This window comes from Meleagris gallopavo, chromosome 17, assembly GCF_000146605.3.
Source record: "Meleagris gallopavo isolate NT-WF06-2002-E0010 breed Aviagen turkey brand Nicholas breeding stock chromosome 17, Turkey_5.1, whole genome shotgun sequence".
Lineage (NCBI taxonomy): Eukaryota > Metazoa > Chordata > Aves > Galliformes > Phasianidae > Meleagris > Meleagris gallopavo.
The window spans coordinates 10,925,350-10,946,835 of record NC_015027.2 but is presented as its reverse complement, the minus strand read 5'-3'; the positions used below and the strand labels follow the sequence as shown (position 1 = coordinate 10,946,835).

General features: G+C 39.4%; 1 protein-coding gene and 1 long non-coding RNA gene across 2 annotated transcripts in view; one reads left to right on the top strand and one right to left on the bottom strand.

The window, feature by feature from the left end:
• Positions 1 to 4,408: 4,408 nt before the first annotated feature.
• GCN1 (GCN1 activator of EIF2AK4) overlaps positions 4,409 to 21,486 on the bottom strand; it is a 28,965-nt gene continuing 11,887 nt past the window's right edge. Inside the window, exons 17-40 of the mRNA XM_010720467.3 lie at positions 21,243 to 21,364; positions 20,485 to 20,599; positions 19,778 to 19,957; positions 19,220 to 19,440; positions 18,473 to 18,541; positions 18,187 to 18,325; positions 17,890 to 18,086; positions 17,389 to 17,531; positions 16,519 to 16,636; positions 16,161 to 16,376; positions 15,673 to 15,837; positions 15,113 to 15,274; positions 14,581 to 14,673; positions 14,213 to 14,356; positions 12,904 to 13,173; positions 12,503 to 12,616; positions 11,750 to 11,980; positions 10,956 to 11,149; positions 10,209 to 10,323; positions 9,010 to 9,106; positions 8,050 to 8,198; positions 7,315 to 7,419; positions 5,668 to 5,886; positions 4,409 to 5,096 (exon numbers count right to left, since the gene is read on the bottom strand). Coding sequence (XP_010718769.1) covers positions 4,971 to 5,096; positions 5,668 to 5,886; positions 7,315 to 7,419; positions 8,050 to 8,198; positions 9,010 to 9,106; positions 10,209 to 10,323; positions 10,956 to 11,149; positions 11,750 to 11,980; positions 12,503 to 12,616; positions 12,904 to 13,173; positions 14,213 to 14,356; positions 14,581 to 14,673; positions 15,113 to 15,274; positions 15,673 to 15,837; positions 16,161 to 16,376; positions 16,519 to 16,636; positions 17,389 to 17,531; positions 17,890 to 18,086; positions 18,187 to 18,325; positions 18,473 to 18,541; positions 19,220 to 19,440; positions 19,778 to 19,957; positions 20,485 to 20,599; positions 21,243 to 21,364 — 3,704 coding nt within the window. The 3' untranslated portion in view covers positions 4,409 to 4,970. The remainder of the gene's footprint in view (positions 5,097 to 5,667; positions 5,887 to 7,314; positions 7,420 to 8,049; positions 8,199 to 9,009; positions 9,107 to 10,208; positions 10,324 to 10,955; positions 11,150 to 11,749; positions 11,981 to 12,502; positions 12,617 to 12,903; positions 13,174 to 14,212; positions 14,357 to 14,580; positions 14,674 to 15,112; positions 15,275 to 15,672; positions 15,838 to 16,160; positions 16,377 to 16,518; positions 16,637 to 17,388; positions 17,532 to 17,889; positions 18,087 to 18,186; positions 18,326 to 18,472; positions 18,542 to 19,219; positions 19,441 to 19,777; positions 19,958 to 20,484; positions 20,600 to 21,242; positions 21,365 to 21,486) is intronic.
• Positions 6,652 to 16,205, top strand: LOC109370370. Its single transcript, XR_002120463.2, has 3 exons — positions 6,652 to 6,867; positions 14,003 to 14,154; positions 16,120 to 16,205. It is a non-coding gene; the product is annotated as an uncharacterized LOC109370370 (long non-coding RNA).

The following is a 21,486-nucleotide window of genomic DNA, read 5'->3' as shown; positions in this document are numbered from 1 at the left end:
GGGCTGGGCTGCTGGTTCGCCTGAGGCCGCCATGATGGGGAGTGCGCGCCCAGCTCTGCAGGTGGGGGTGTCTGCAGAGAAGTGATAAGAAAAGGCCAGGCTTATTGGCATCTTGAACCTAGAATTCGATTCCCGGGGGTTTAATCCAGAGTTCTGCTTATGTTTGGGGTGTTGTCTTTGCTCTGTCACTTATGTTGGTGCTGACCTGGCTGTCGTTGAGAGCACAAGAGGTGTGCTGGTTTTTCTGTGGTTTCTTTGCTACAAGAACATTTATTTGTGTTGTTGTCTGGACTTCGTAACAGTGCTGTGTTTTGGTTTAGAATACCTCAGTTATTCAGGACTTCGTTGTTTTTCAGCCTCAGCATCTCAAAAATAAGCGACAAAAGACGATACATGTCCTCCAGAATAATTACTTCACCAAATTTTGTTTAGCAGAAGTCCAAACCACAATAATAACTTTGTTTAATTACAATATGGGTAACATTAGAAACATCAGCTTTACAGTTCACTGAGGGAAGTATCTCATTAACATGCACTGGTCCTTCAAGTGAGAGCTTTACCAGCTCTGAAGAACACAAACTTTCCATCAGCTGAGCTACGAAGACACTTGGGATGCACCTGCTGTAAGAATCTTTTGGTGGAACCAAAGCACTGCTTCAGATCACACCCGTGAAGATTGTGAGGGTGTTCAAGGAGTCCCAACCTGCTCCAGTCAGCTGCTTTGAGCAGGGCATTGGGCTTGTTGACCTCTGAGGTGGCTGTGTGCTGAGCTGTGAGTGGTCCTTACAGAATGACAGATGTTTGCTGATGATGCTGCATTCTCCTTAATACTGACTAAAAAGCTGCAGATTCTTTCCTCTGGGTTTATGCAGTAGGGTTTGATTAGGAGAAATAAGAATATTTTTAAGGTAATTGTCTCTAATCAATTCTAGAATTACTTATTTCTTCTGCATAGGATACTCTGGTATGGTTGTGCTGTTACATTTTTTGCTATTTCTGTGCAACTCATCTGAAAACAAGCCAACCCAGTATGGCTAAAATAGCATCTCTAGGGTGAAGGTAATGTTAGCATCGTCTAACAGAATACTTCTGATTGAAAATGCAACTATGCTTTTAGTTATAAACATTCCTTGATCTTAACCTTTAAAAAAGTCTTCTGGCCTTCAGAGCTCAGCCCTGTCACATCCTCCTCATCCTGAAATCCATTTGGATGTCCTCCATCTCTCCATGGACTTTGGACTTTGCAGTTCATACGTGTAAAACACCACACCCAGGCTGGAGTGTTACCAGACATAAGCACGTGCAGTTCTGCAGATCGATACTCACAGAAACACTGATGGAGAAGGGTTTGCAGCAAGCCCAAGCCCAATCCAGGTCAAAGGCAACATCTCCTGTCTATCTTACATCACAATAAAGCATTTTGGCAGCCCATCAAATAACCCAACGCATCCCCCCCATGTGAGGATAACCAAGGGGAGCCCCTTGAATCTATCATACAAACCACCAACTCAAACCTCAAGTCAGCATCTCCTATTACCCTTGTTTTTAAGCTTATGAAACCCCATGTAGAAAGCGTAAGGTAGGGTCATTTTGCCAAATAAAACAGACCGTATGTAACTGGGTGACTTGCCTTTAAAAAATATCAAAATATTTGAATATTTTGTGTTTTCACACTTGTCTCTTTTCCACTGAATTTTTTAAACACCGTGTAAGATAAAACATCACGCTTTATTTTGTGATCTTCTTGAAATACACACAGTTCAGCTGTCACTCAGAGACAGCTTCTTGACAGTTCAAAGATGTTATTACAGTCAGTTGTGGGGAAAAAAATGGTCTTAGACTGACAACTAGTATTTTCAAGATGTTTGAAATGAGAGAAAAATTAATTCCTTAGTCTCTAAGTTGGCAAAATCAATTTATCATCTTTCACATTGTGGCAAAAATTATGGGTATTTTAGCTCTGATTTATTGTATTGCAGTATATAAATAATTTAGTGAAAAGTAGCTATCAAAATCCAGATTCTGCATTGTGCTGTAATTGAATGATCAGCACATTCTCAATAAGTGCAAGTGAGTTTCCTACCTTTTACTCCTCCCTGTCAGGAACAACTAAACTGAGCACAGAAACTCAGCTGCTATTTGGAAAGACGAATGAGTTTTTCCACTTCATATTAGACAAAGTTAAAATACAAATCTTCAGAATACCCTTAATTTAATTACAAAAGGTAGTAATTAGCTAAAATTAATAAGCTAATTAAAAAATCAACTTGATTATTATTTTCTTCCATGTGTTTAAGAAGTATCAGTCTCCTGGAGAAAAATAGCTATCTCTGACTGTGCTCAACCTGCCATTCCTTAGAAAAACTTGCACATTTTTCCTCCTTCATGTCCGTACTGATCAAAGAAGTTAAGTACAACTACTGAGCTTTTCCCACCTATTTTTTGCAGTTATAAAATGGCTTAAAATTTTGTTTACTTCTGCTATAGCGCACAGTGCTTTTGCATTTGGTGGTTTAACTGCTGTTCCTCTGTTATTCTCCAAACACAGTTCATTCATTACAGGTGAAATTAATCACAGTGTTCTAAGACGTCAAATCCTTAGGGGCATTTTTAGTTTTCACTCTGATTATTACCAGTGCAATGCAAAAAACAGAGTTTAAACTTTAAAAGATACCGAATAAAAAATACAAAGATGAATTGGTTGATTACCACTCATCCTTGAGTTCTTGTAGACAAGAATTGAGACTTAGGACCACAGAAGAATACGGCAGATAAACTTTTGCTGCCCAAGACTGCTTTAGTGGAGCAGCCTTTAGATCAGACGTTAGTCTCATAGGCAATGACACACACACTGAATTCACTGCTGTGAGGGATATCCACCACCAATACTTGCAAGTTTTCTTCTCATTGTAGTTACTCACAGCTCACTGTCAATACAGGCAAGTAGCTTTCCTTTCCACAGTGAACTACGACTGGTACAGCTTATTACTTTAATTAATTATCTGGACGAAGGGATAGAGAATACATTTTTAATCAGTAGATAACAGAAAACAGAACAGATCTGCAAGTATTCTGGAAGGCAAAACTCAGAATTTAAAACCACCTTCAAAATGCAGGTAAACGTTATTAAATAAGTGGGCTACAGGTTCACTAAGACCAACTGGAAAGTGGTGGAGTTTTATAGAAATAATGAACTGCATAAATACAAGATTGGACGTAAATAGCAAAAGAGCAGATTTGTAGCCTGGATTCATAACCGACTGCAAAAGGTCTGCTACTGCAGCCAAGTCTCATGTGGGGATAGACACCAACGTGTTGTGTAGAACCTGCAAGATGATATTCTCCAGCAGATGATTTGATCCAGCAGTGGGCACTACAAGGCAACAGTGAATCTGAACGGAACAAAGATGAAGAGCAATAATATGGATTTAGAAAAACTCATCCACAAGAAAAGACCTGGAAAATCCAAGGATGGATCTCATCTTCAAGGATGAGAACATTGCAGGGATAACGTGGCTGCTGCAAACAAACTGTTCTCAATGCCTGTGGGAACAGGACAAACAGTAATGGACTCAAATAGCAGCAAGGAAGGTTTGAATAGCCACTGAAGTGAACTGTAATGCTCTGAAAGGTGTATATAATTAAATGGATGGCATTAAAGGGTTATGGAATCACAGCAATTGGTTCTAGCAGAGCGTTCCCATGTGGTTGCATTTTATGCTCTCAAATGTTGTGAGTAGTGGCATTTTTTCCCATCTCATCATTATGGCTGAGCCATCCAGAGTTATATCAAAGGAAGATCATCGCCCCCCTTTGAAACTGTAAACTGTAATGCTTTGGTTTCTGAAGAGCAACCTTCTTCTGTGTCGTTTCATCAAGTAGATAGAGCTCCCTTTAATATGTAGAATGCAAAACTAATTTTCTCTTTAAAGGTTTTTATTCTGCAATGCAATTTTTTCCACTATTTCCATCAAATAGCACAAAAGGCATCAGTCAATTAAAAAAAAAAAAAGTGACCATTTGGCCAGGTGAAATAAAATCCTGCTTTCTTGGAGCAGTACAATTCATTGACAAAAAGACCTCTGCATGTTGGAAATGCCAAATATCTTTTGAAGCCTTTGAAGACAAAAATAGAGGAGTTTTTGCAAGTTGAATAAAAAGCTGTCTATAGTCCAAAATGCTCCAGAAATGAACAGGAGTAATTACAAATTTCATTAAATGTCAGTTCTAGGTTGGTTTTAGACCCTAGCTTACCTCAGTTTTGCAAAAGGATTTTATATAGATTACTGCACTACCCACTCTATAGGCTGTATGCCCTAAAAAAAATAAATGCATGTCCAGAAAGTAAATCACAGCATTCGTTTGTTGGCAAATGAACGCATAAAGAGAACAGTTTACACCAGAAGGATCAAAGTCAAAGCCTTTATTAAATGTTCCTTCTTTAAACAGACTGCATTTAATTCCCCCCTTGTATTTGTGATTTCTAAGGCTGTTTTAAATACTGTGTTTTACAGGGATTTTCAGTCTTCAGAACCGTCACAAGCAGCAAGTTAGCAGTACACAAAAACAATTCTGGCTTCACAGGGTCTCTGGAAAAAACAACAGTACTTCCAATACTGGAGTTTTGGCACAGACCCTGGAAAACAAGTAGATTTCACCAGAGTTTAAGCCTGATGTGCTCTAGCCACATCTCACAATTGGCCACAATTTATCAGTATAGATTAGTATATCTGTTTCTTGTGCATTAACTATTTCAAAAAGGGGACCAAATTTTCAAATTTCAGCTAAAGTGGGTCTAATTAAGGCTATTCTGGTATATTTGATACTAAAATACTCTCTGGGAGTCCTTTTCATGAAATCCCATCAGAATTAACATTTTCAAAAATGAAAACATTTAAAGTAGGTGTTTTGAGTTGAAATGCTGATGCAGCGGTTGGGTCAGTGTTGTTTTGTCTTCGGGAGCTCGATCATCACGTCAGTATAGTGTCATCTATCTGTTCATCAGAGTCAGCCTGGCCAGCCAGCTTCTTAAGAGATCTCCTGCAGCTTTCGTTGAGAAGCTCCAAGCTGGCAGCATCTAAAATCTTGGAAACAGACTGTGGAAGGAAGAAAACACCAAATTATCGATTCCTCACGATACGCCGTTCAAAATAAGAACAGTTTTAAGTGCCTTACGAGGTGTATTTATCTGCATCTTCAAATATACTCAAAGCTTTCATCTGGTTTTAGGATTTCAGACATGAGAACCAAACCAGCTAGGGGCTTAGAAGAGAGGTCTGGATGTGGATGTACAAAGGAGCATTCCATCCATCCTAAATATACTCTCCAGTACTGATAATGCTGCAATAGGATTATAAAAGCGACAAATAAACTACCAGTTCTAGCTAAGGCAACTGCAGCACAATATGGCTTCAGGCATTAAACACACAGAGAACGCGTTAAATACCTTGACTTCAATATCACCACACTGCATGGTTGTGCAGTATCACACAACTTGCATACTTCTTCAGAGCTTAGCATAAGAATACGAATGAAGGCTTAAATGCAAATAGGAATATCCCACTCCACCTATTTCATAAGAGATTGTCAGCACGTTCTGAGACTCCAGGCAAACACTTAAACCTAAGCGGAGCCATGTGATCTTCAATGTTTTCTTCTGTCTCATACCTCAAGCACTTGTTCACCCGCTCTCATCTTCAGCAGATTAACAATGGCTTGGTCGCTGTAAGCTCTGACACTGGTGTTCTTGTCTTTTGTGTTGTCCAGAAGTGCTTTGAGAATGGGCTTAATTGCCTGAGGATCCAGTGCAGGAAGATGGTTTTTATTTGCCCACCAGATCATTTTTTCTGCAACTAACTTTATGTCACTGGATGAGTTCTGGAGACACTGAAGAAGACAAAGATGGTTTAAAGTTAAGATATACCAAGGACAAGGTATTGAAAGCACAAGTTTACCTTTTTTTCCTAACTTAAGTATCTTTAACTACAACAGGTAGCCTTCAATTCACAGAGCGAAACATCATCAACAAGATTGATTAAACTTATGTATAACAGTAAGAGTGGATGAAACCTTGAAAACAAGACACTTTTTCCAAAGAAAACAAAAATAGTTGGTGACAGAGGTACAGACTACCAGGAAATGACAAGGACATCTAACTGCAGCAAAAGCTGACAGTACCTCTGGTAAAATACACACCCAGTCAGCAGCAACAGCCAAGTCACTGGTTAGACTGTAAGCTACATTTCAACAGTGTATTTCATTTTAATATAAAAAAATTAGGGATGCTTACTTTTGATTTAATCTCAAGGCAGCAGAACATGAAAACCAATACCCAAATGTCAACTGCATTATTAATATTGTGATAAAGGTATTGTGACAGTTGTGATACTCATTTTATACTTAAACAGAATGCTATGATACAAATAAATGCATTTCAGCAAAGAGTCTGCTTTGAAAAACAACAGACTCCATGTTGACTTGCATTTATGATAGATTTTCAAGTAAATTTAGAAGAAATTTAAAATGTGAAATGTAATACGTTTATATTTGCAATAACAATGACAGATAAATTAAAAGACAGCAGCTCACTCGCTCCACCATTACCCCTCAACTCTCTTCCCTTATCTTTTCTAAGACATTGAAAACACTCACGTTCAAAATTCAGATTCTTCCTGCCCTGGGGGATACTTTCATGGGGAAAAAAACACAGAACAATAGAGAAAGAAAGGAATTTTTAGGTAGATTTTCAAATAAACATCGTTTGAAAAGGAAGAGCACTAACATCAATATTCTTTGCATTCAGGCTCCAGGAGCTACTCCCATCCAAAAAAATAGAAGTCAGAAAGCACTGATGCAAAACCAGAGAAGGTAAGGAGTTGGTATTCAACAGCTTTCTAACAAAGCCCCTTTGATCTTTATCCGATTTTAAAAACAAACTGATATCTGCCCCCCTCCAAGCTTTTCTTCCCATCTCTGTCAGCTGCTTGTTACTGCAAAGGAAACAATTATTCACACTGAATCAAAGTTTACCACAGAGCCAGTCAAATTTCCACATTACCACAGAGATGGAGGTATTGTGTTCACAGCTGCAAAGCAGGCTTGTAAAATTATTCTGTCTGCTTTAGAACAAAAAGACTTGTATAGATTTCCAACTATCAAAGGATTTACAGCTTCCTAAAAATAAGGCAACTGAGGTTTCAGCCTTTGTGCTGGGTTACAATATATTAATTTTACAAAGAAAACCACCATAAATTAGCTGAAAGAAAGACTGTATTACACTGGTTAAGAACAGAGGGAGGTAACAAAAATTCTTACCTTAATAAAGAGGCTGGAAAGTTTTGGAGGCAGGCTCCCTCCTTCTTCCATGTGGTATTTCATAAGAAAGCCCATCCCTCTGATGCCACTAACTGCAATGGGTATCTTCAATGTAAAAACAAAAATTTGATATGATTGATGTTATTACAATAGAGTTCAACAGTCTTTATAGCTAGCCCCACAGTCACATGGACTGGTGAGCTTTTGCAAAAGGCTGAACATATCTGTCAAAGAACTGCAGCATGCAATGCATGAAAACAATGTAATGTTACTGGACAAAGAGGATGAAAAATCATGACTGTGAGCCACACGGAATGACATGACAGGCCCCACATAGCCCACAAGTTCCCTACGCTGTGTTATTCATTCTACTCTGTTTTTAAAGTCTTCCTTCTAAATTGAAGTATTTGTTCATCTTGTAAACCTGGTCTGTGAATGAGAACTTTAATAGGGCAACAGAAGTGGAATTTATTCCCAGTGAAAGTTACTCTACCATTAAGGATTAAATAATCTTCATCTTGACAGAGATCAGCAGTAAAAAATCAGAATCACAATCACGCAGTTTCACTATAAAACTGCACCTAGTCAAGGAAGAACACTCCGAATACATTTTTATTCTGATTTTATTTTATTTTTTATTTAAAATCTTTGTAACATTGTGAGAACCTGTGAGCCTTTTATAACTACTCCCACAAGCACTTGAATAGAACTTGCCCTTTCTCAGGCAGCACTTACCCTGTCAGCAGTGGCATTGCTGAGGATCATCTCCAGAACACTGTTATAGTACTTAGGGGAACACAGCCTATAAGGAGCAACATTTACAGCCACTGAGAGGGCCAGGCTTCGTCCATGTCTCACCATCCAGTCAATTCCAGAGATGTCTGCTAAAATGGCAAAAAGAACTACCTCTAAGAAAGGCTGCTGTATCCAGCTGAGAAAGCATTTGTCAGTTTGTCAACTTGCTTTTACAAAAGCAGGAATTCTCTCTGGGCAGATATTGAAACCCAACACAATGACTTTATACCACTGAAGTGGGTTTTTCTGATGATACATTAATCACACCCGCATCACTTAGTGATGAAGAAACTTGCTATTACAATCACATAAGCTTTGACACCAATTAAATTGTAAAAGTAACCTGTAATTTGAAACCAGCTAGCAGATTCCCTTTTTAATTCCATGCCATCCATAACACCCCCAACCACTACAAGTTCCTACAAAATTCATGCTTCTGACTAATTCATGTTACTGACTAACAGGCAAATCAGTTAATTCTCCAAAAGCATTTGAAGCCATTGGATGTGGTCTGCAATAGTCATAAGCCAATCTGCGATCACAGTGTCATCAAATAAAGTGGAACAGCCTTCCCCCATGCTGCCTGAATACACTGTCACCTCCCATTCACTGTGCAACACCACTAAGGAACTGTTCAGCCATGCTGGTACTTGCATCAACTCACACGAACACAAATCCACAAAAAATATGGGAAACCCAAGTTTTAATTGTCACCTTGTGCTCGATGATGTACCAGAGTGTAACAGCAGGGATGAGCAAAGAGAAGTACAAGGAAATCTAGAGATTTGTTTAAAATAAAGAGAGGGAACCTGAATAGTCATAGTTTTCACAAACCACTGGCTAAGAACGTATCTTCCCCTGCTTTTCAGACTTAGTTCTAGTCACAGTAGCTTCACCTACCCAGTAAGTGCTGGTGGAGAACAGTATTGAGCTCTTCTTCTGACAGAAATGCACACAGTTCTGCTAAGCAGCCAGCTGAAGCCATGCGGGTGGCATCCTGAGGAAAGGAAGGAAAGAGCAACACTGAGTGAACTCAATCCACATCAGAGACAAGCAGTAAGAGAAGCAAGGGACAAAACTATGAAATAAAAAGAGCAGAGGGAAAAAAAAGTATTAGCAGGAGGCAAAGAGTTTCTGCTAACTGTAGATTTCTGTCATTTTGTAAGGGTTGTTGTACGTGACTGAAGTCTCACATCCAGTCAAAAAAAGCCAGCAGAGATTGTAAAATTACAGGTCTCATATAAACTGTGACTTGTTAAATAGAAAAGTTATAAAGACCAAAGTGAGTATTTTAAAAGATATGTTACATTTTCACTCACAGTCTAGAAAACAAATATTACTTCTAGCCATCTCTGCATTAAGCTTATTGCTGTGATAAGATTTTAATTTTAAACTTCCATACTCCTGTTTGTTTGGTGTGGTTCTGCAACTAGAAATATCTGCACTTCTCTATCCTAAAACTTAAAATCCAATAGGAATTTTTCAATTGCTTTATTTCTGTCGTGCCAACAGTTGTATGTCTGTGTTGCACATCCTGAAACAAAGACATCACCTGATTATTTAATCTCACAGATGAGACTGTTGCTGCCACATACAGAAGATCACACATTCAACTTAGGAGAGTTTCGAGTTCACTGATACAAAAAAAATTTCCTCACACCTAATGATAAACCCTACCTGAGAGCCTGCAAACACACGGATGTGCTTATAGAGCAGGTACTGTGGGTTCTCTCTGAGATAAAAAAGCATATCCTGACTTCAGAGCTGTCTCACGCATGTTGGAGAGGAACTGCAAATCCACCTGTGTGGTTGCTAAGGAAACGTTAAACTCACAGGCTTTCAGAGTTAGAAGTAATTGGCTGGGGGTCTCTAGTTCAGTTAACACCACAGGGCTCCAGTGAAATCAGTTTAGCAGACCACATTCAGTTTACTGAGTGATGTCCAACTGCAGCGTTTCTTTATAACAGTTTCTTTCCACTCCAACAGTAATAATTTGCCCTGGAAGATTATGCTAGAAAATAATTTTCTTAGTTCTGATTTTAAATTTAGAAATCAGACTATCTACAGCAGGGATCCTTTACAGCTGTCTGAAGCAATACCTCATCATGTCCCAGCATCCCAAGAAGCACCGTGCTGATGTTCTTCCTAATTGTGGCATCTACTTTTGCACCAGCTCCTCGTGTTACAAACCGCAGTGCTTGCAGCATCGTGTCCCTAGAAGTGATCACAACATACAGTCAGAGATTGCCTCTTGCATCACCCCCAAAGAAGAAAATGAGGTCTGGACACCTGCAAGAATTTCTTACACAGCTATTAGATTGATATGCCTTACAATTTAGGAAATCCATACTCTCTCCACTGATGAAACTCCATGCTAGAGTTCATTCTACGTTTGCATACTTGTGTCTCTCTCTTACAAAGTAAGTATCTTCTGACTATTCAAAGATTAAAATAGAAACAAAAAAACCCCCAATAAATTAATTTCTCAGGAATCTGTATGTATAGGGTACAAAACAGCTGCATTACTTCAGGTTGAAGTGAAAATTGATACAGTCTTGTACCTGAAAGTGGGTTGCAGTGGGTTTAGTGACTGAAGAAGAAAGAAGAACTGGGCATATGCCAAGCAACAGCTCTCCTGATAAGATGTATCAGAGCGCAGCTTTTAACCCACTATGTCCCTATCATCCACATTATTCGTTTTACAACCCTTCATTAACAGTAAATAAATCTTACTGTTCAAATCAAGGGGGAGGAAAGAAAATTATCCCAAATTGCTGTATAGCATATGAATCCTAGCCTCTTATTCTTAATAAGCAGCAAGGCCTGAGATTCCACCTACTGCTTACCTGATGGCAGAGTCATCACTGGAACGAATTCCATTCAGTAGCTCAGTAAAAAGAGGATCCACTTTCACATGGATAACAATAAGTTTACCAAGAGCATCAGCAGCTTTAAGGCGAACAGCACGGTTTGAATCTTGCAGAGCTTTGGTGAAGGTTGTTTGCAGTTGAGGCAAAAATGGTTTCAGGGCAATCTCAACCTTTAACAAAGATAAAAGAAGGAAAAGTGATGGAGTTGAGAATGGCTAGAAATCAAAGCCTGTAAACAGCCTGACTTCTACAACAGTTAATTATCACAGTAACAAATAGCCTTTACTCAGATCTAACACTACTAAAACAGGAAAAACACAAAATGTTTGTATTTTTACAACAAAACATTTATCTTTTTCCAATCTAATTCTGTTTTCTGCAGATGGAAACACAAGAAAGATTCTACATCATCATGGATGTTCCTTTCTATATTCAAATATATATTTATATTCTATAAATAAAAGCCCAGCTCAGTTCAAATGTGTAAGATGATCATCTTTGTACTTAACATTTCACAATAAGCATGGATACAGAAAAGAAATTAACTACCTGGTAGTTGTTAATCATGTGAAAGTGAGATGAGCATTTAGCAGTATTTCTAAGAGGTCCAGTGACTCAGTTGTTGGGAGAATACAATCCAATTTCATTGCCATTCTAGATATTAAATCTACACTAGCTGATATCCTAGCTATATTAAAATGAACAACAGATTTTCTGAAGGCTACTGTAGAAAATGCTCACAAACTACCATCAATTACTTTGAATCTTACCTTGGCTAAAAGAAGGCTTAATGTTTCAAGCAGAGCCACTTTGACATTCCAGCTGAACCGATCTCCCAAGATACGAATAAGTGGTCCAGTAATGCTCACTACAGATGGCTTAAGAGCTTCTGCAGAAGTCAGCTTAATAACCAGCCCCAGGGCCTTTGCTGCTTCCTCCTTTTGCTCTGGATTACCAGTTAGAACACCTTCACGCAGCACCAGAAGTATAGAAGTCACTCCCTGTCATAACAATTAGATAAGAAAGCTTAGAAGCTAAAATGCAAAAAAATATATATCTTATTTTTGCTCCTGTTATATACCAGCTGAACAGACTTAAACAGTTTCTCTCAATTTCCTGTTGACCTTCAGCTGCTTGCTTCCACATTTACAAAACTTCTTTTATTCAATTTGATTTAATGCATCTATGCCTTAGAAAGCCAGTTGCTACGAGGAAAGTGCTGGTGGATGAAGGAATTTTTAAACCATAGAAATTTGGCACAGAAGTCCAGCATTACTCCTCCACAAAAGCAGCAAGTAGGACTTCCAGGCATAATAGAATTGTCAAAGATCTTGTCACAAAAGGAGTTGTCTGCAGGGTAATTCAAAAGCACCAGTAAAACCTACAAAAGGTCTCTTTAACATAGGGGCTTAAAATGCTACAATATAGTAGCATTATAGTATCAATCAGCTTCCCCCACAAATGAGATAGGATGGTTGTGATCGAGTCCACTTTTGCATCAGATGCTCATTTTGATCCTTTACCTTCTTAGGAATACAAAACCCTGGCACATGCTCGCCTTTGGCCTCGTTCCCAACAACCCGGATGTCCTTGTGTAGGTCCTCAATGAGAGCAAGCTGGTTCCCAGCATCTAATTTCTGTAAGAGAGGGAGGCAAGACAAAGATGAAGTAATATCACAACTGACAGTTCCTTCTGAATTCTCAGGTGCACCATGAAAGACACTTGTTTCCCACCCCTTCCAAAGACTTAACTGTTCACTGACAACGCTGATGCCAAGCTCACCTTACATCTCAAATCCTTGCAGCATTTGCCAATATAAATGTAGTTTAAACAGGAGATTCAATTTAGACAGTATTTTACCAGTTATCTCCACTTTCTCCTTGCCAACCATTACCACTATAAACTTTTGAAGCTGCCTCTTACCTTGGTGATGGAATTAAGTGCATCCCAACTTTCATTCAAAACTACAGGATTGGTATCATTAAATAAACGTATCAAGCCTGAAACCAAGTTCTTGAGATGACCAGTATAGTCTGCTTTTGTCTTGGAGCAGTAGATATTCAGAATGATAGCTGCTGCTTGTCTCATTCCCAGGTCAGGGCTGCGGGTAGCTTCTAGTAAATCTTCAGTTATAATTCTTTGTCCAACATCATCTTCCACAGAAAGGATTACAGACTGGCAATTTGCCATTTCCTAAAGAGTCCAAATTAATTTTATATTAATTCTCAAACAGAATAAAATCAGAGTTAGCCCTAGGTTTCCCCATGTCATCTAGAACATCATCTCTAAGAGAAAAGATACAACATACACAACATACACCACTTGTTCATCTTTTCTTTTGGAATAGCTGGTTGTATTGCCATCAAAGGCTTAATTCAGAACCAATTTCCTACTACTGCCTCCACCCTTATGCTTACTTAGTAACAAATGTCAGGGGAAAAAAAGCCCCCAAGTGTTATGAATGGGTCACCAGTCCAGGAGGAGAGATAAGTACATAATCAACTCTCAACATTCAACTGATGACCTGAACAGTTGCACAGGTAGCTTTACAGCTACAGAAGGGCTGAATTCCAAAAATGAGAGTAGCTCAGTCTGCCCAGTCTTACTCACCCTCAGAGACCACAGGTCTTACCAGGTAAGGTTTTTTTTAATTTAGGTAGTTCAAGTCTTTGTGTCATAATACTAATTGCAAGTACAGCTGTAGGTATATTAGAAGCAAACTCATGGCTAGAAGCTGAGCAGATGGGCATCTCAGCAGACAGGACTCTATCCACAGCACTCTCAATTCAGCAGCCTGTGTACATCTATATGCAATCACAGCTCCAGGATGTTCTCTGGAGTCCAAACAACAGATGTTTCTGAAAGTATTTCAGAAGGAGCACTGCATGCAAAATAGGAGATTTTCTCCTTTCAGCCCTTTAATCTCTCAGTCTTGTTTCCCACTAATGCATACAAACTTAACCAGACAGTTAACTGACAGTTTCCAAAGAATAAGTAAACTGAGAATTGTTATCTTGTTTAGGCCAAAGAGACTTCTTTAAGGATTCAAATGGATTTGGAAAGCATATGTTTTTCAACTCTCAACATGCCACCAGGCAAGGAGACTCTGCCTGAAGAAGTTAGTGGACAACACGCAGCCTGGATATCTCGGGAATACAGACTCAGTGCTGAGAGGTAAACCCAAACTATCTTCAGGCAGCCTGTCAGCAGAGAGCTGAGCCATGCTACTTGCCAGTTGCTCTTCACTAGTCCCCAGCTTCTCCTTCAGTGCAGACATCATAGCAGGCAGGATGACACTCAAGTGCCTTGTCAGAGCGTCCCCTGCTACTGATGAGAGGAAAGCCAGCACACGGGTGTTCACAGGGGGAGTAGTCAGCTAAAAAGCAAAACCAAACAAAAATAAAAATGAGACAAGCAGAAAATTTCTTCAAGAGGAATCTCAGGTCATTTATAACATGAAAATTTTTAAGTATGAGTGCACCAAAGTGACACAGTTTTGAGCACAGAAATTTTGGCAGACTGTTCCAAAGAAAACTGGCAGCAAACACAGGAAAAAGCACAGCTTTTAAAAATAAGTTTAAAATTTGTTTCCAGTTGTACCTTTGGCACCAAATAAGGCAGTACCACACGGCTCTTGACAGCCATAACTTGCTTAAGGCCATCCACAGCAAAGTCAGATGTCTCCTCATTATCCTACAGAGAGAGAGAAAATGAAAATATAGGACATGATTTGTGACACATTCAGCTAATTCCCTCTTTCAGGTGCCAATTCACCACATGATCACGCAACTAATGCTCACACAGGTACTTGTACAAAAAAAATCACTCTCACACTACATAGCTGAACCTAAGCCAAGAAAAAGATGTGACATATCAGGCATGGTGGCCAATGTATGGAGGTGACATTTGCAATTCCCTAGCAGAGCTAGATGTAGCAATTCTTAAACCTATGCTTTAATCACAAAACTTTCCCTACTGATGACTAGCATGACTCCACAGAGGAGACAAAATAGAGATGGGCATTCTCTAGAAGGTCTGCCACTGCAAGTTTCCTTCTCTTTTAAGCTAGTTATTCAAAGCCTGTCCATAACATTAGTAATTAAGTTGTTGGTTCGTGTTGAGCAATGCTTACCAGCTGCTTCAACAAAAATGGAAGGATATCTTCAAGAGCCTGATGCCCAATTGTTGAGTGCAACTGTTCAAATGTTTTAGCTGCAGCCTCTCTCACTTCTTCCAGAGGGTCACATAGTGCTTTTCTCACTGTAGGCACCAGGGACTCAGAGAAAACCAGTACCTAAAGAAGTAGAGATAAAATTATAGGTTATGTAAAGCACAGTGGACAGATGCATCTCAGTAAAATAGCTAAAAAACTGAATTTGGACAACAGAAACTAAACTGCTATTTGTTTGTAATACATTGGAAGAAAAGAAGGACTAAAGACTTGCACTGTTCTAAGACTACTTTGTAGATGCCTCCTACAGCTCATAAATGTCAGAGCTGTGCAATGTTTTAAATGTACCAGTAGATGCAAATACACACATTTGCCTCAGCAGCAGCTCACATTAGATATGAGCCTTTAATTTGGTCCATAGAATAATTCCAACACTGTTACTGTATTTTTGCATCCCAGCTGCAAGACTGTAACATAAATATCTAGGAAATGGCAGATTTCACCTTCCTTATTTAACTCACCGCATCCCTGCTGGTAGATTTCATTATCTCACTCAGCCCAATGCAGACTCCTTGCCTTTCATCATTCTTGTCTGACCTTAGTCCATCCTCCAGAATGGGAATGATTTCAGGAAGGATCTTCTCTCCTAGCTTCCGGACAAGGTCTCCTAATGTCCGTGCTGCAACCTGTTAATTAAACTCATTTAATTACGTTTTCTAAACGAGTTAAATAGTTAAGATGTTGAATTTTGAGCAAATGCTATTTTTTGACTGTAAACTACTTTTCCAAGTACAGACAAAAATGTAGCAATGGAAACACTATTAAAATAAGTAACCATGGAAAAATTGTTTTACTTCCACCACCATTGCCTTTCAGCAAAGAATTCAGACATGCTCTGACCAGTTAAATTCATTACAGCTTCAGAACAATTCAAAGAAAAGAATTATCCTGTGTTAATCACTTTACAGGGTTGCCTGCAGAAACAGGAAAGCATTACTCGATTTCTCACCGTTCGCTTATCTGCACAAGTGCTGGCCAAGAATTTCAGCAGAAGCCCAAAGAGTGTTGGCAAAATTTCACGCAGCGTGCGAGGAGTGTTTGAAACTACAATCTTCCAAACGTGTAAAGAAGCTTGACGCACTACCAGCTGGGTGTCAGAGCGACCCATGTACAGCCCTGCCAGCACCCTGTTCCTCCTCTCCACACCAAGAGCATTAATAATAGCCTGAAAAGAAACATACAAAATTGTACTAACCACTCCTGACATTTATAAAAAGCAACAAAATGCATGTTTATTCATTAAATCTTTCCAGCAAGCTTTTCAAGCTGATTAAAAAACCAGACACAACAGAGAAGAGCAGCTTTACCTTGTTTGACTGGGCTGTTCCGAAGTTGTCATCCTCTGAGGCAGTTTCTGTCGTCATTTTTCCAGTGACTCCTGAGATATGGAATAAAAGATCTCCAAGGAGCTGAACTGAGCTAAACCTGACAACGAGAAGCATGTCAAGTGTTACAACAGGGTAATCAGACAGTATGTGTCCAAATACAGCAACACGTCAAATACAGATATGGGCAAAATACAAGGGAAAGAGCTATGTCAGCACTGAAATGCTGCGTGGGCTGATAGGTCAGATCATTCTGCCTACATGACAGTGAAGAAGCATGCTAAAGAGAAGGGGGAGGAATTAATTCCAAACCAAAAGGGCATGAGAGAGTATCACAGTAATGTATGGAGGAAGAGTGTGGACTCTAAAAAAGAACAAGATACTCACAGTATCTCTCTCAACCTAAAAGACATTCACCTGGGGTAAGGTCACCCATCAGCACTCAGCTGACACATGCCTTTAGTGCAGCTAATTTCTGAGCAACTGCTGTTAGCTGTGAGTGCTCCACCACACATCTCCATACACAGGAGAACAATTACTTACTCAGCATTTTGAAAAATGAGACACAATAGGTTAGGACTAAACATTGCCACGTCAACTGCCTCGGAAGTGCTTTTCAGAGCCACTATAAGAATTAAGAACCTAGTAAGAATGCACTGCAGATATCAAGAAACGTGATTCACAGCTAGCAGGGCTTCTCAGTGCTATAAAGGCATCACATTCAATCCACAAGCAGAAAGAGACATTTGCTTTTGTTTCAATGATATCTCCATTTTTTTGAGACCAGCAAGTCTGAATCACACCTTTTCTCTAACCGTGGGAATGTCTGTGGATAAGATGGTTATCCCCTACCTTATCCTCCACAAGTCATCAAACAGGCCATCCTCAAGCTGTGGCAGAAGCAGTGCAATGGCTGTCTCTGCATACATACTGATGATCCTCTGGCCAGCACGCAGGGCAGTGTCCCGCACAAACTCATTCTCATCTGCCAGTGCCTGACCAGAGAGAGAAGTGTCTGTGAAAACTGTTTCCTTTTTTTCAGCACAATATACTGACAAGGAAAATAAAATGCTTTTTCTGAGCAACAAAAAGTAGATGAACTGTTGAGCTGCAGATGGACAAAGGTGATTTCAAGAAATTACACCTAACCACAAACAAAAGACAGCAAGCAAATAATCTGCAAAAGCGACTCATTCATAATTTCAATTAATACATGTTTGTGGCTATTTTTAGTCCAGCAATGCTGGAAAAGTATTTGCATGTCATAGAATTAATGGAAATGTTGCTTAAAATACTCTGGAGTCTTTTTTTTATCCTCTAATAAATAGAACCCTTCAGGTTTCTGCTACATACCTTAAGGATACAAGGGATGATGGGACCAACATATGGAATGAACTTGTCTCCAAAAGTAATTGGCAGGTAGTTGAACATCATAATATAACCATCTCGTACATGTGGAGCAATGTCCACCTTACTGGCAGTAGCTACAATCTCTGGCATAAGTTTCTCCAGCTTCTCCACCCCTAGACCAGCCATAACTTCAGCCAGACCTGGAGAAAAAGAAGTAACAGAGCTGATAAACTCAAGAAACATCAAGCTGATTTAACAGGGGAAAGTCTGAACTCAGTATTCAGACACAGTCATCCTCACCTTGAGCTGCACCAGATCGGTCCACTGAACTTTGCTCATATGTCAGTGTCTCCATCAGCCATGGCAACAAATCCTCAAAGCATGATTCTCCCATGCCCTTCACCATGGCTCCCAGTGCCTTGGCAGATACTGTACGCACCTAAGAGACAAGAGAAACAAGAGATTGGCCAAATACCCTATCAAAGTTACTGAGATATGTCAGCCTGATTACATTTCTACCGAAGATGAGGACAAAGCCCAACATTATGGACTGAAAGACTAACTGTATTTGTATGAAAAGACTTACTTCAGGCACAGGATCCAGCAGGGATGCCTTCAGTCCAGGAGTCACACTGGGTAGGTAAGGAGCCAGATCCTGAAACAAACAGCCCAAAGAATACAAACTAGATTCAAAACGAGAAAGAAACCTAAATCATCTTTATGTAAAGGGCATTTCAGCCCCTTATTATTAGGGATCATTCTTAACATTCTTGGAGTTTTAATCAGTTCCTTTTAAAATCCTGCAAATGATTGCACATTTAATTGTTCTTTAAGTACAAGAAACAACACGAAGTCCAAACCATTCCAAACCTTTTTGATGCTTGCTCACAACCCAGCACTTTGCACCTAAGGAAAATCCAACACTCTTGACATTTACACAGGGTTTAGATACAGAGATTATCAGCACAAAAATTAAACACTGTTCTTCAGCCTACAGTGAAGTTCTATTTAAACAAACTCAGGATCCACTTGTAAGCAACTGATCTTTGTTTCACCCATAGTGGTTTTGCTTGTTTATTTGTTATTTTGTTTACAGTAAAAATCAAAAGACTTTTTTGCAGGGATAAATCTGGTAATACTTACATGAGCAGAGTACAAAGCTAACAGTCTCAAGCACCTCAGAATTTTCACTGTACTTATAGCCACTTTCCGTTCATTTACATTTGTTTAATTAAAGAAGCTGCTTGGATTCTAGTACTGTCTGCTTTAAATGCTTTCCTGTTATCTTCTACATGGTAAACACAGCATACAGAGAGTTTTTTTGGTACTGTACCTTCTGATCAGTCAAGGAGTACATGTTCCCAATAATCTGGGCAGCCATTTTCCTGGTGTCTGTGGAACGATCTTGAAAAGCTCTCTGAACAATTGGCATAATAAGTGCTAAGGATGGAGCGTCAATGAAATGGACAAATTTGGTATCCAGTAGAGTCTGCAGACATTTTTGGGTCTTCCTGGAGGGGTCAGTGAGAGCATCCAACAAAACTGGAGCAATTGCTGAGTGTTTTTCAAAGGGAGAAAAAATAATTTAGTTGTACATAAACCAAAAATGCACATCAGAGTGAGATGGTGCTTTCTCACAGATTGTCTTACATCCTTTAAAATCACTTAGAAGCACAGGAACAGAGAAAACCCTACCAATGTTAAATGACAAAGCAGAAGGGAGTATTTGAAAAGCTTTAAAGCCGACAGCTGTTGTGAAGTTTTCATGCTATAGTGTTCTAGGAATAGTTTCATTTCTGTAGAGGTTCAGATTTAATCCCAAACGTAACAAAAACTTGCTATTATAAACTATGGTCATGTCAGGACTGTTGTTTGCCATAAGAGTTCTTACCAAGGATCTCTGGATTCCTGATGACAGACCCAATCTGCCTGAGAGCTTGCTGACCTGCGTTCTGCACCTTCACATGAGAATCTGTGAGCACTTCAGTAAGTTTTGGCACAATATTGGGTAAGCAGGAGGAGAGCTGTTTGGGAGCACAGTATGCCATAGCTCCCAGCAGTTCCACTGACCCTGTGCATGAAATATGCAAAAAGAAAGTGGGGAAAAAAAAAAAAATACACAAAGTAATACACAGCATTAAGAAGAGATGCAAACAGATGATTACATTCATGTCAAATTTAAATATACAAGTGGTCTGACCAGTCAGAAAGCACACACAATGGCTGAAATGCACTGAGTCACTCTGTGCCACCTGGAAATAAAAAAATATTATCTGCTTTTGTACTAAGCTAGTTGTGGATAGGACAGAAGCATCCACTTTTGCAAACACTTCTGGAGAGATGAGGGATAAAAAGTGCTTCTTGTGTCTCTTAGGAGAAGAAGAATTTGCTCAGATGTGTCAGGAAACTCTTTTTTCTTTCTAAAGCTATAAGTTTCCAGTCCCCTTATGAGACAGTAAATTATCAAATTTATAATATATCAAATTGAGACAAAAATATCAAATTTCACCATTAAGAATGAAAGAACAAGCAAGGAGAATGACAGCAAAAGGAACTGTAAGCTACTCTCAGTCAGATCTGTCAGATATTGATCCATACCAGCTTTGGTTCTCCAAGATTCCTCTTCTAGTGCAGCAAGAAGTGATGGCAAAACCAGCTTCACTCCATGAGTACTCAAGTTGCTCATCACTGCTTTGGCACAGTCATCTGCAGCCTTCAAGGAGAAGAGAACATTGATAAGGTTTGTCACATCACATGTTGTCCTTTCTCCCTCAAAGAACAATGGGAACAAAGCCTTCATGTAAATAGTGTCTAAGGAAGCTGGCCTTGTTCAGTCTGGAGAAGAGAAGGCTGTAGGGAGACCTCATTAAGACCTTCCAATGGTTACAGGGAGATTATAAACAGGAGGGAAATCAACTTTTTACAAAGGTAGATAGTGAGAGGACAAAAAGGGAATGGTTTTAAAATAAAGGAGGAAAGATTCAGATTAGATGCCAGGGGGAAGTTTTTCACTGAGGAACTGGAACAGGCTGCCCAAATGGGCTGTGGATGCCTCTGAAGGCATTAAAGGCCAGGCTGGATGGGCCCTGGGCAATCTGCTCTAGTATCTGATCTAGAGGTTAGCAACCCTGCCCGTGGCACAGGGTGATGATTTTTGAGGTCTCTTCCAACCTGAGCCATTCTATGATTCTAATGGCCACTGAAATAAGATGTTTTCCATTTTTAAGATCAAGTTATATTAGTGGTGTTTCAAGGCAAATGTCACTTTCTCAATTAGTCCATGATAAGCAGCACTTGTATCCTCAATTTCTGCTTTCTCCTAACACTGCATATTCTCAAAATTTGAAGTCTCTTACCTCTCGCACATACTGGTTCCCATCTCCAAAACAAAGCAGCAAGTGAGGTAGCACATGAACCACGTAGGGCTCAAAGAGCTTTCCAAGCATGCTGCAGAGCATCTCAAAGGCAAACAGAGCCCCTAAATAAAGAAAAAGGATAGTCAGAAGAGAACACTTGATTTAAAGGGGATGGGAGGGAAGAGAAAATACAATTTGCCAGATATCTGTAGAATTTCTCCAAAAGCTCTCAGATCCCACAAAC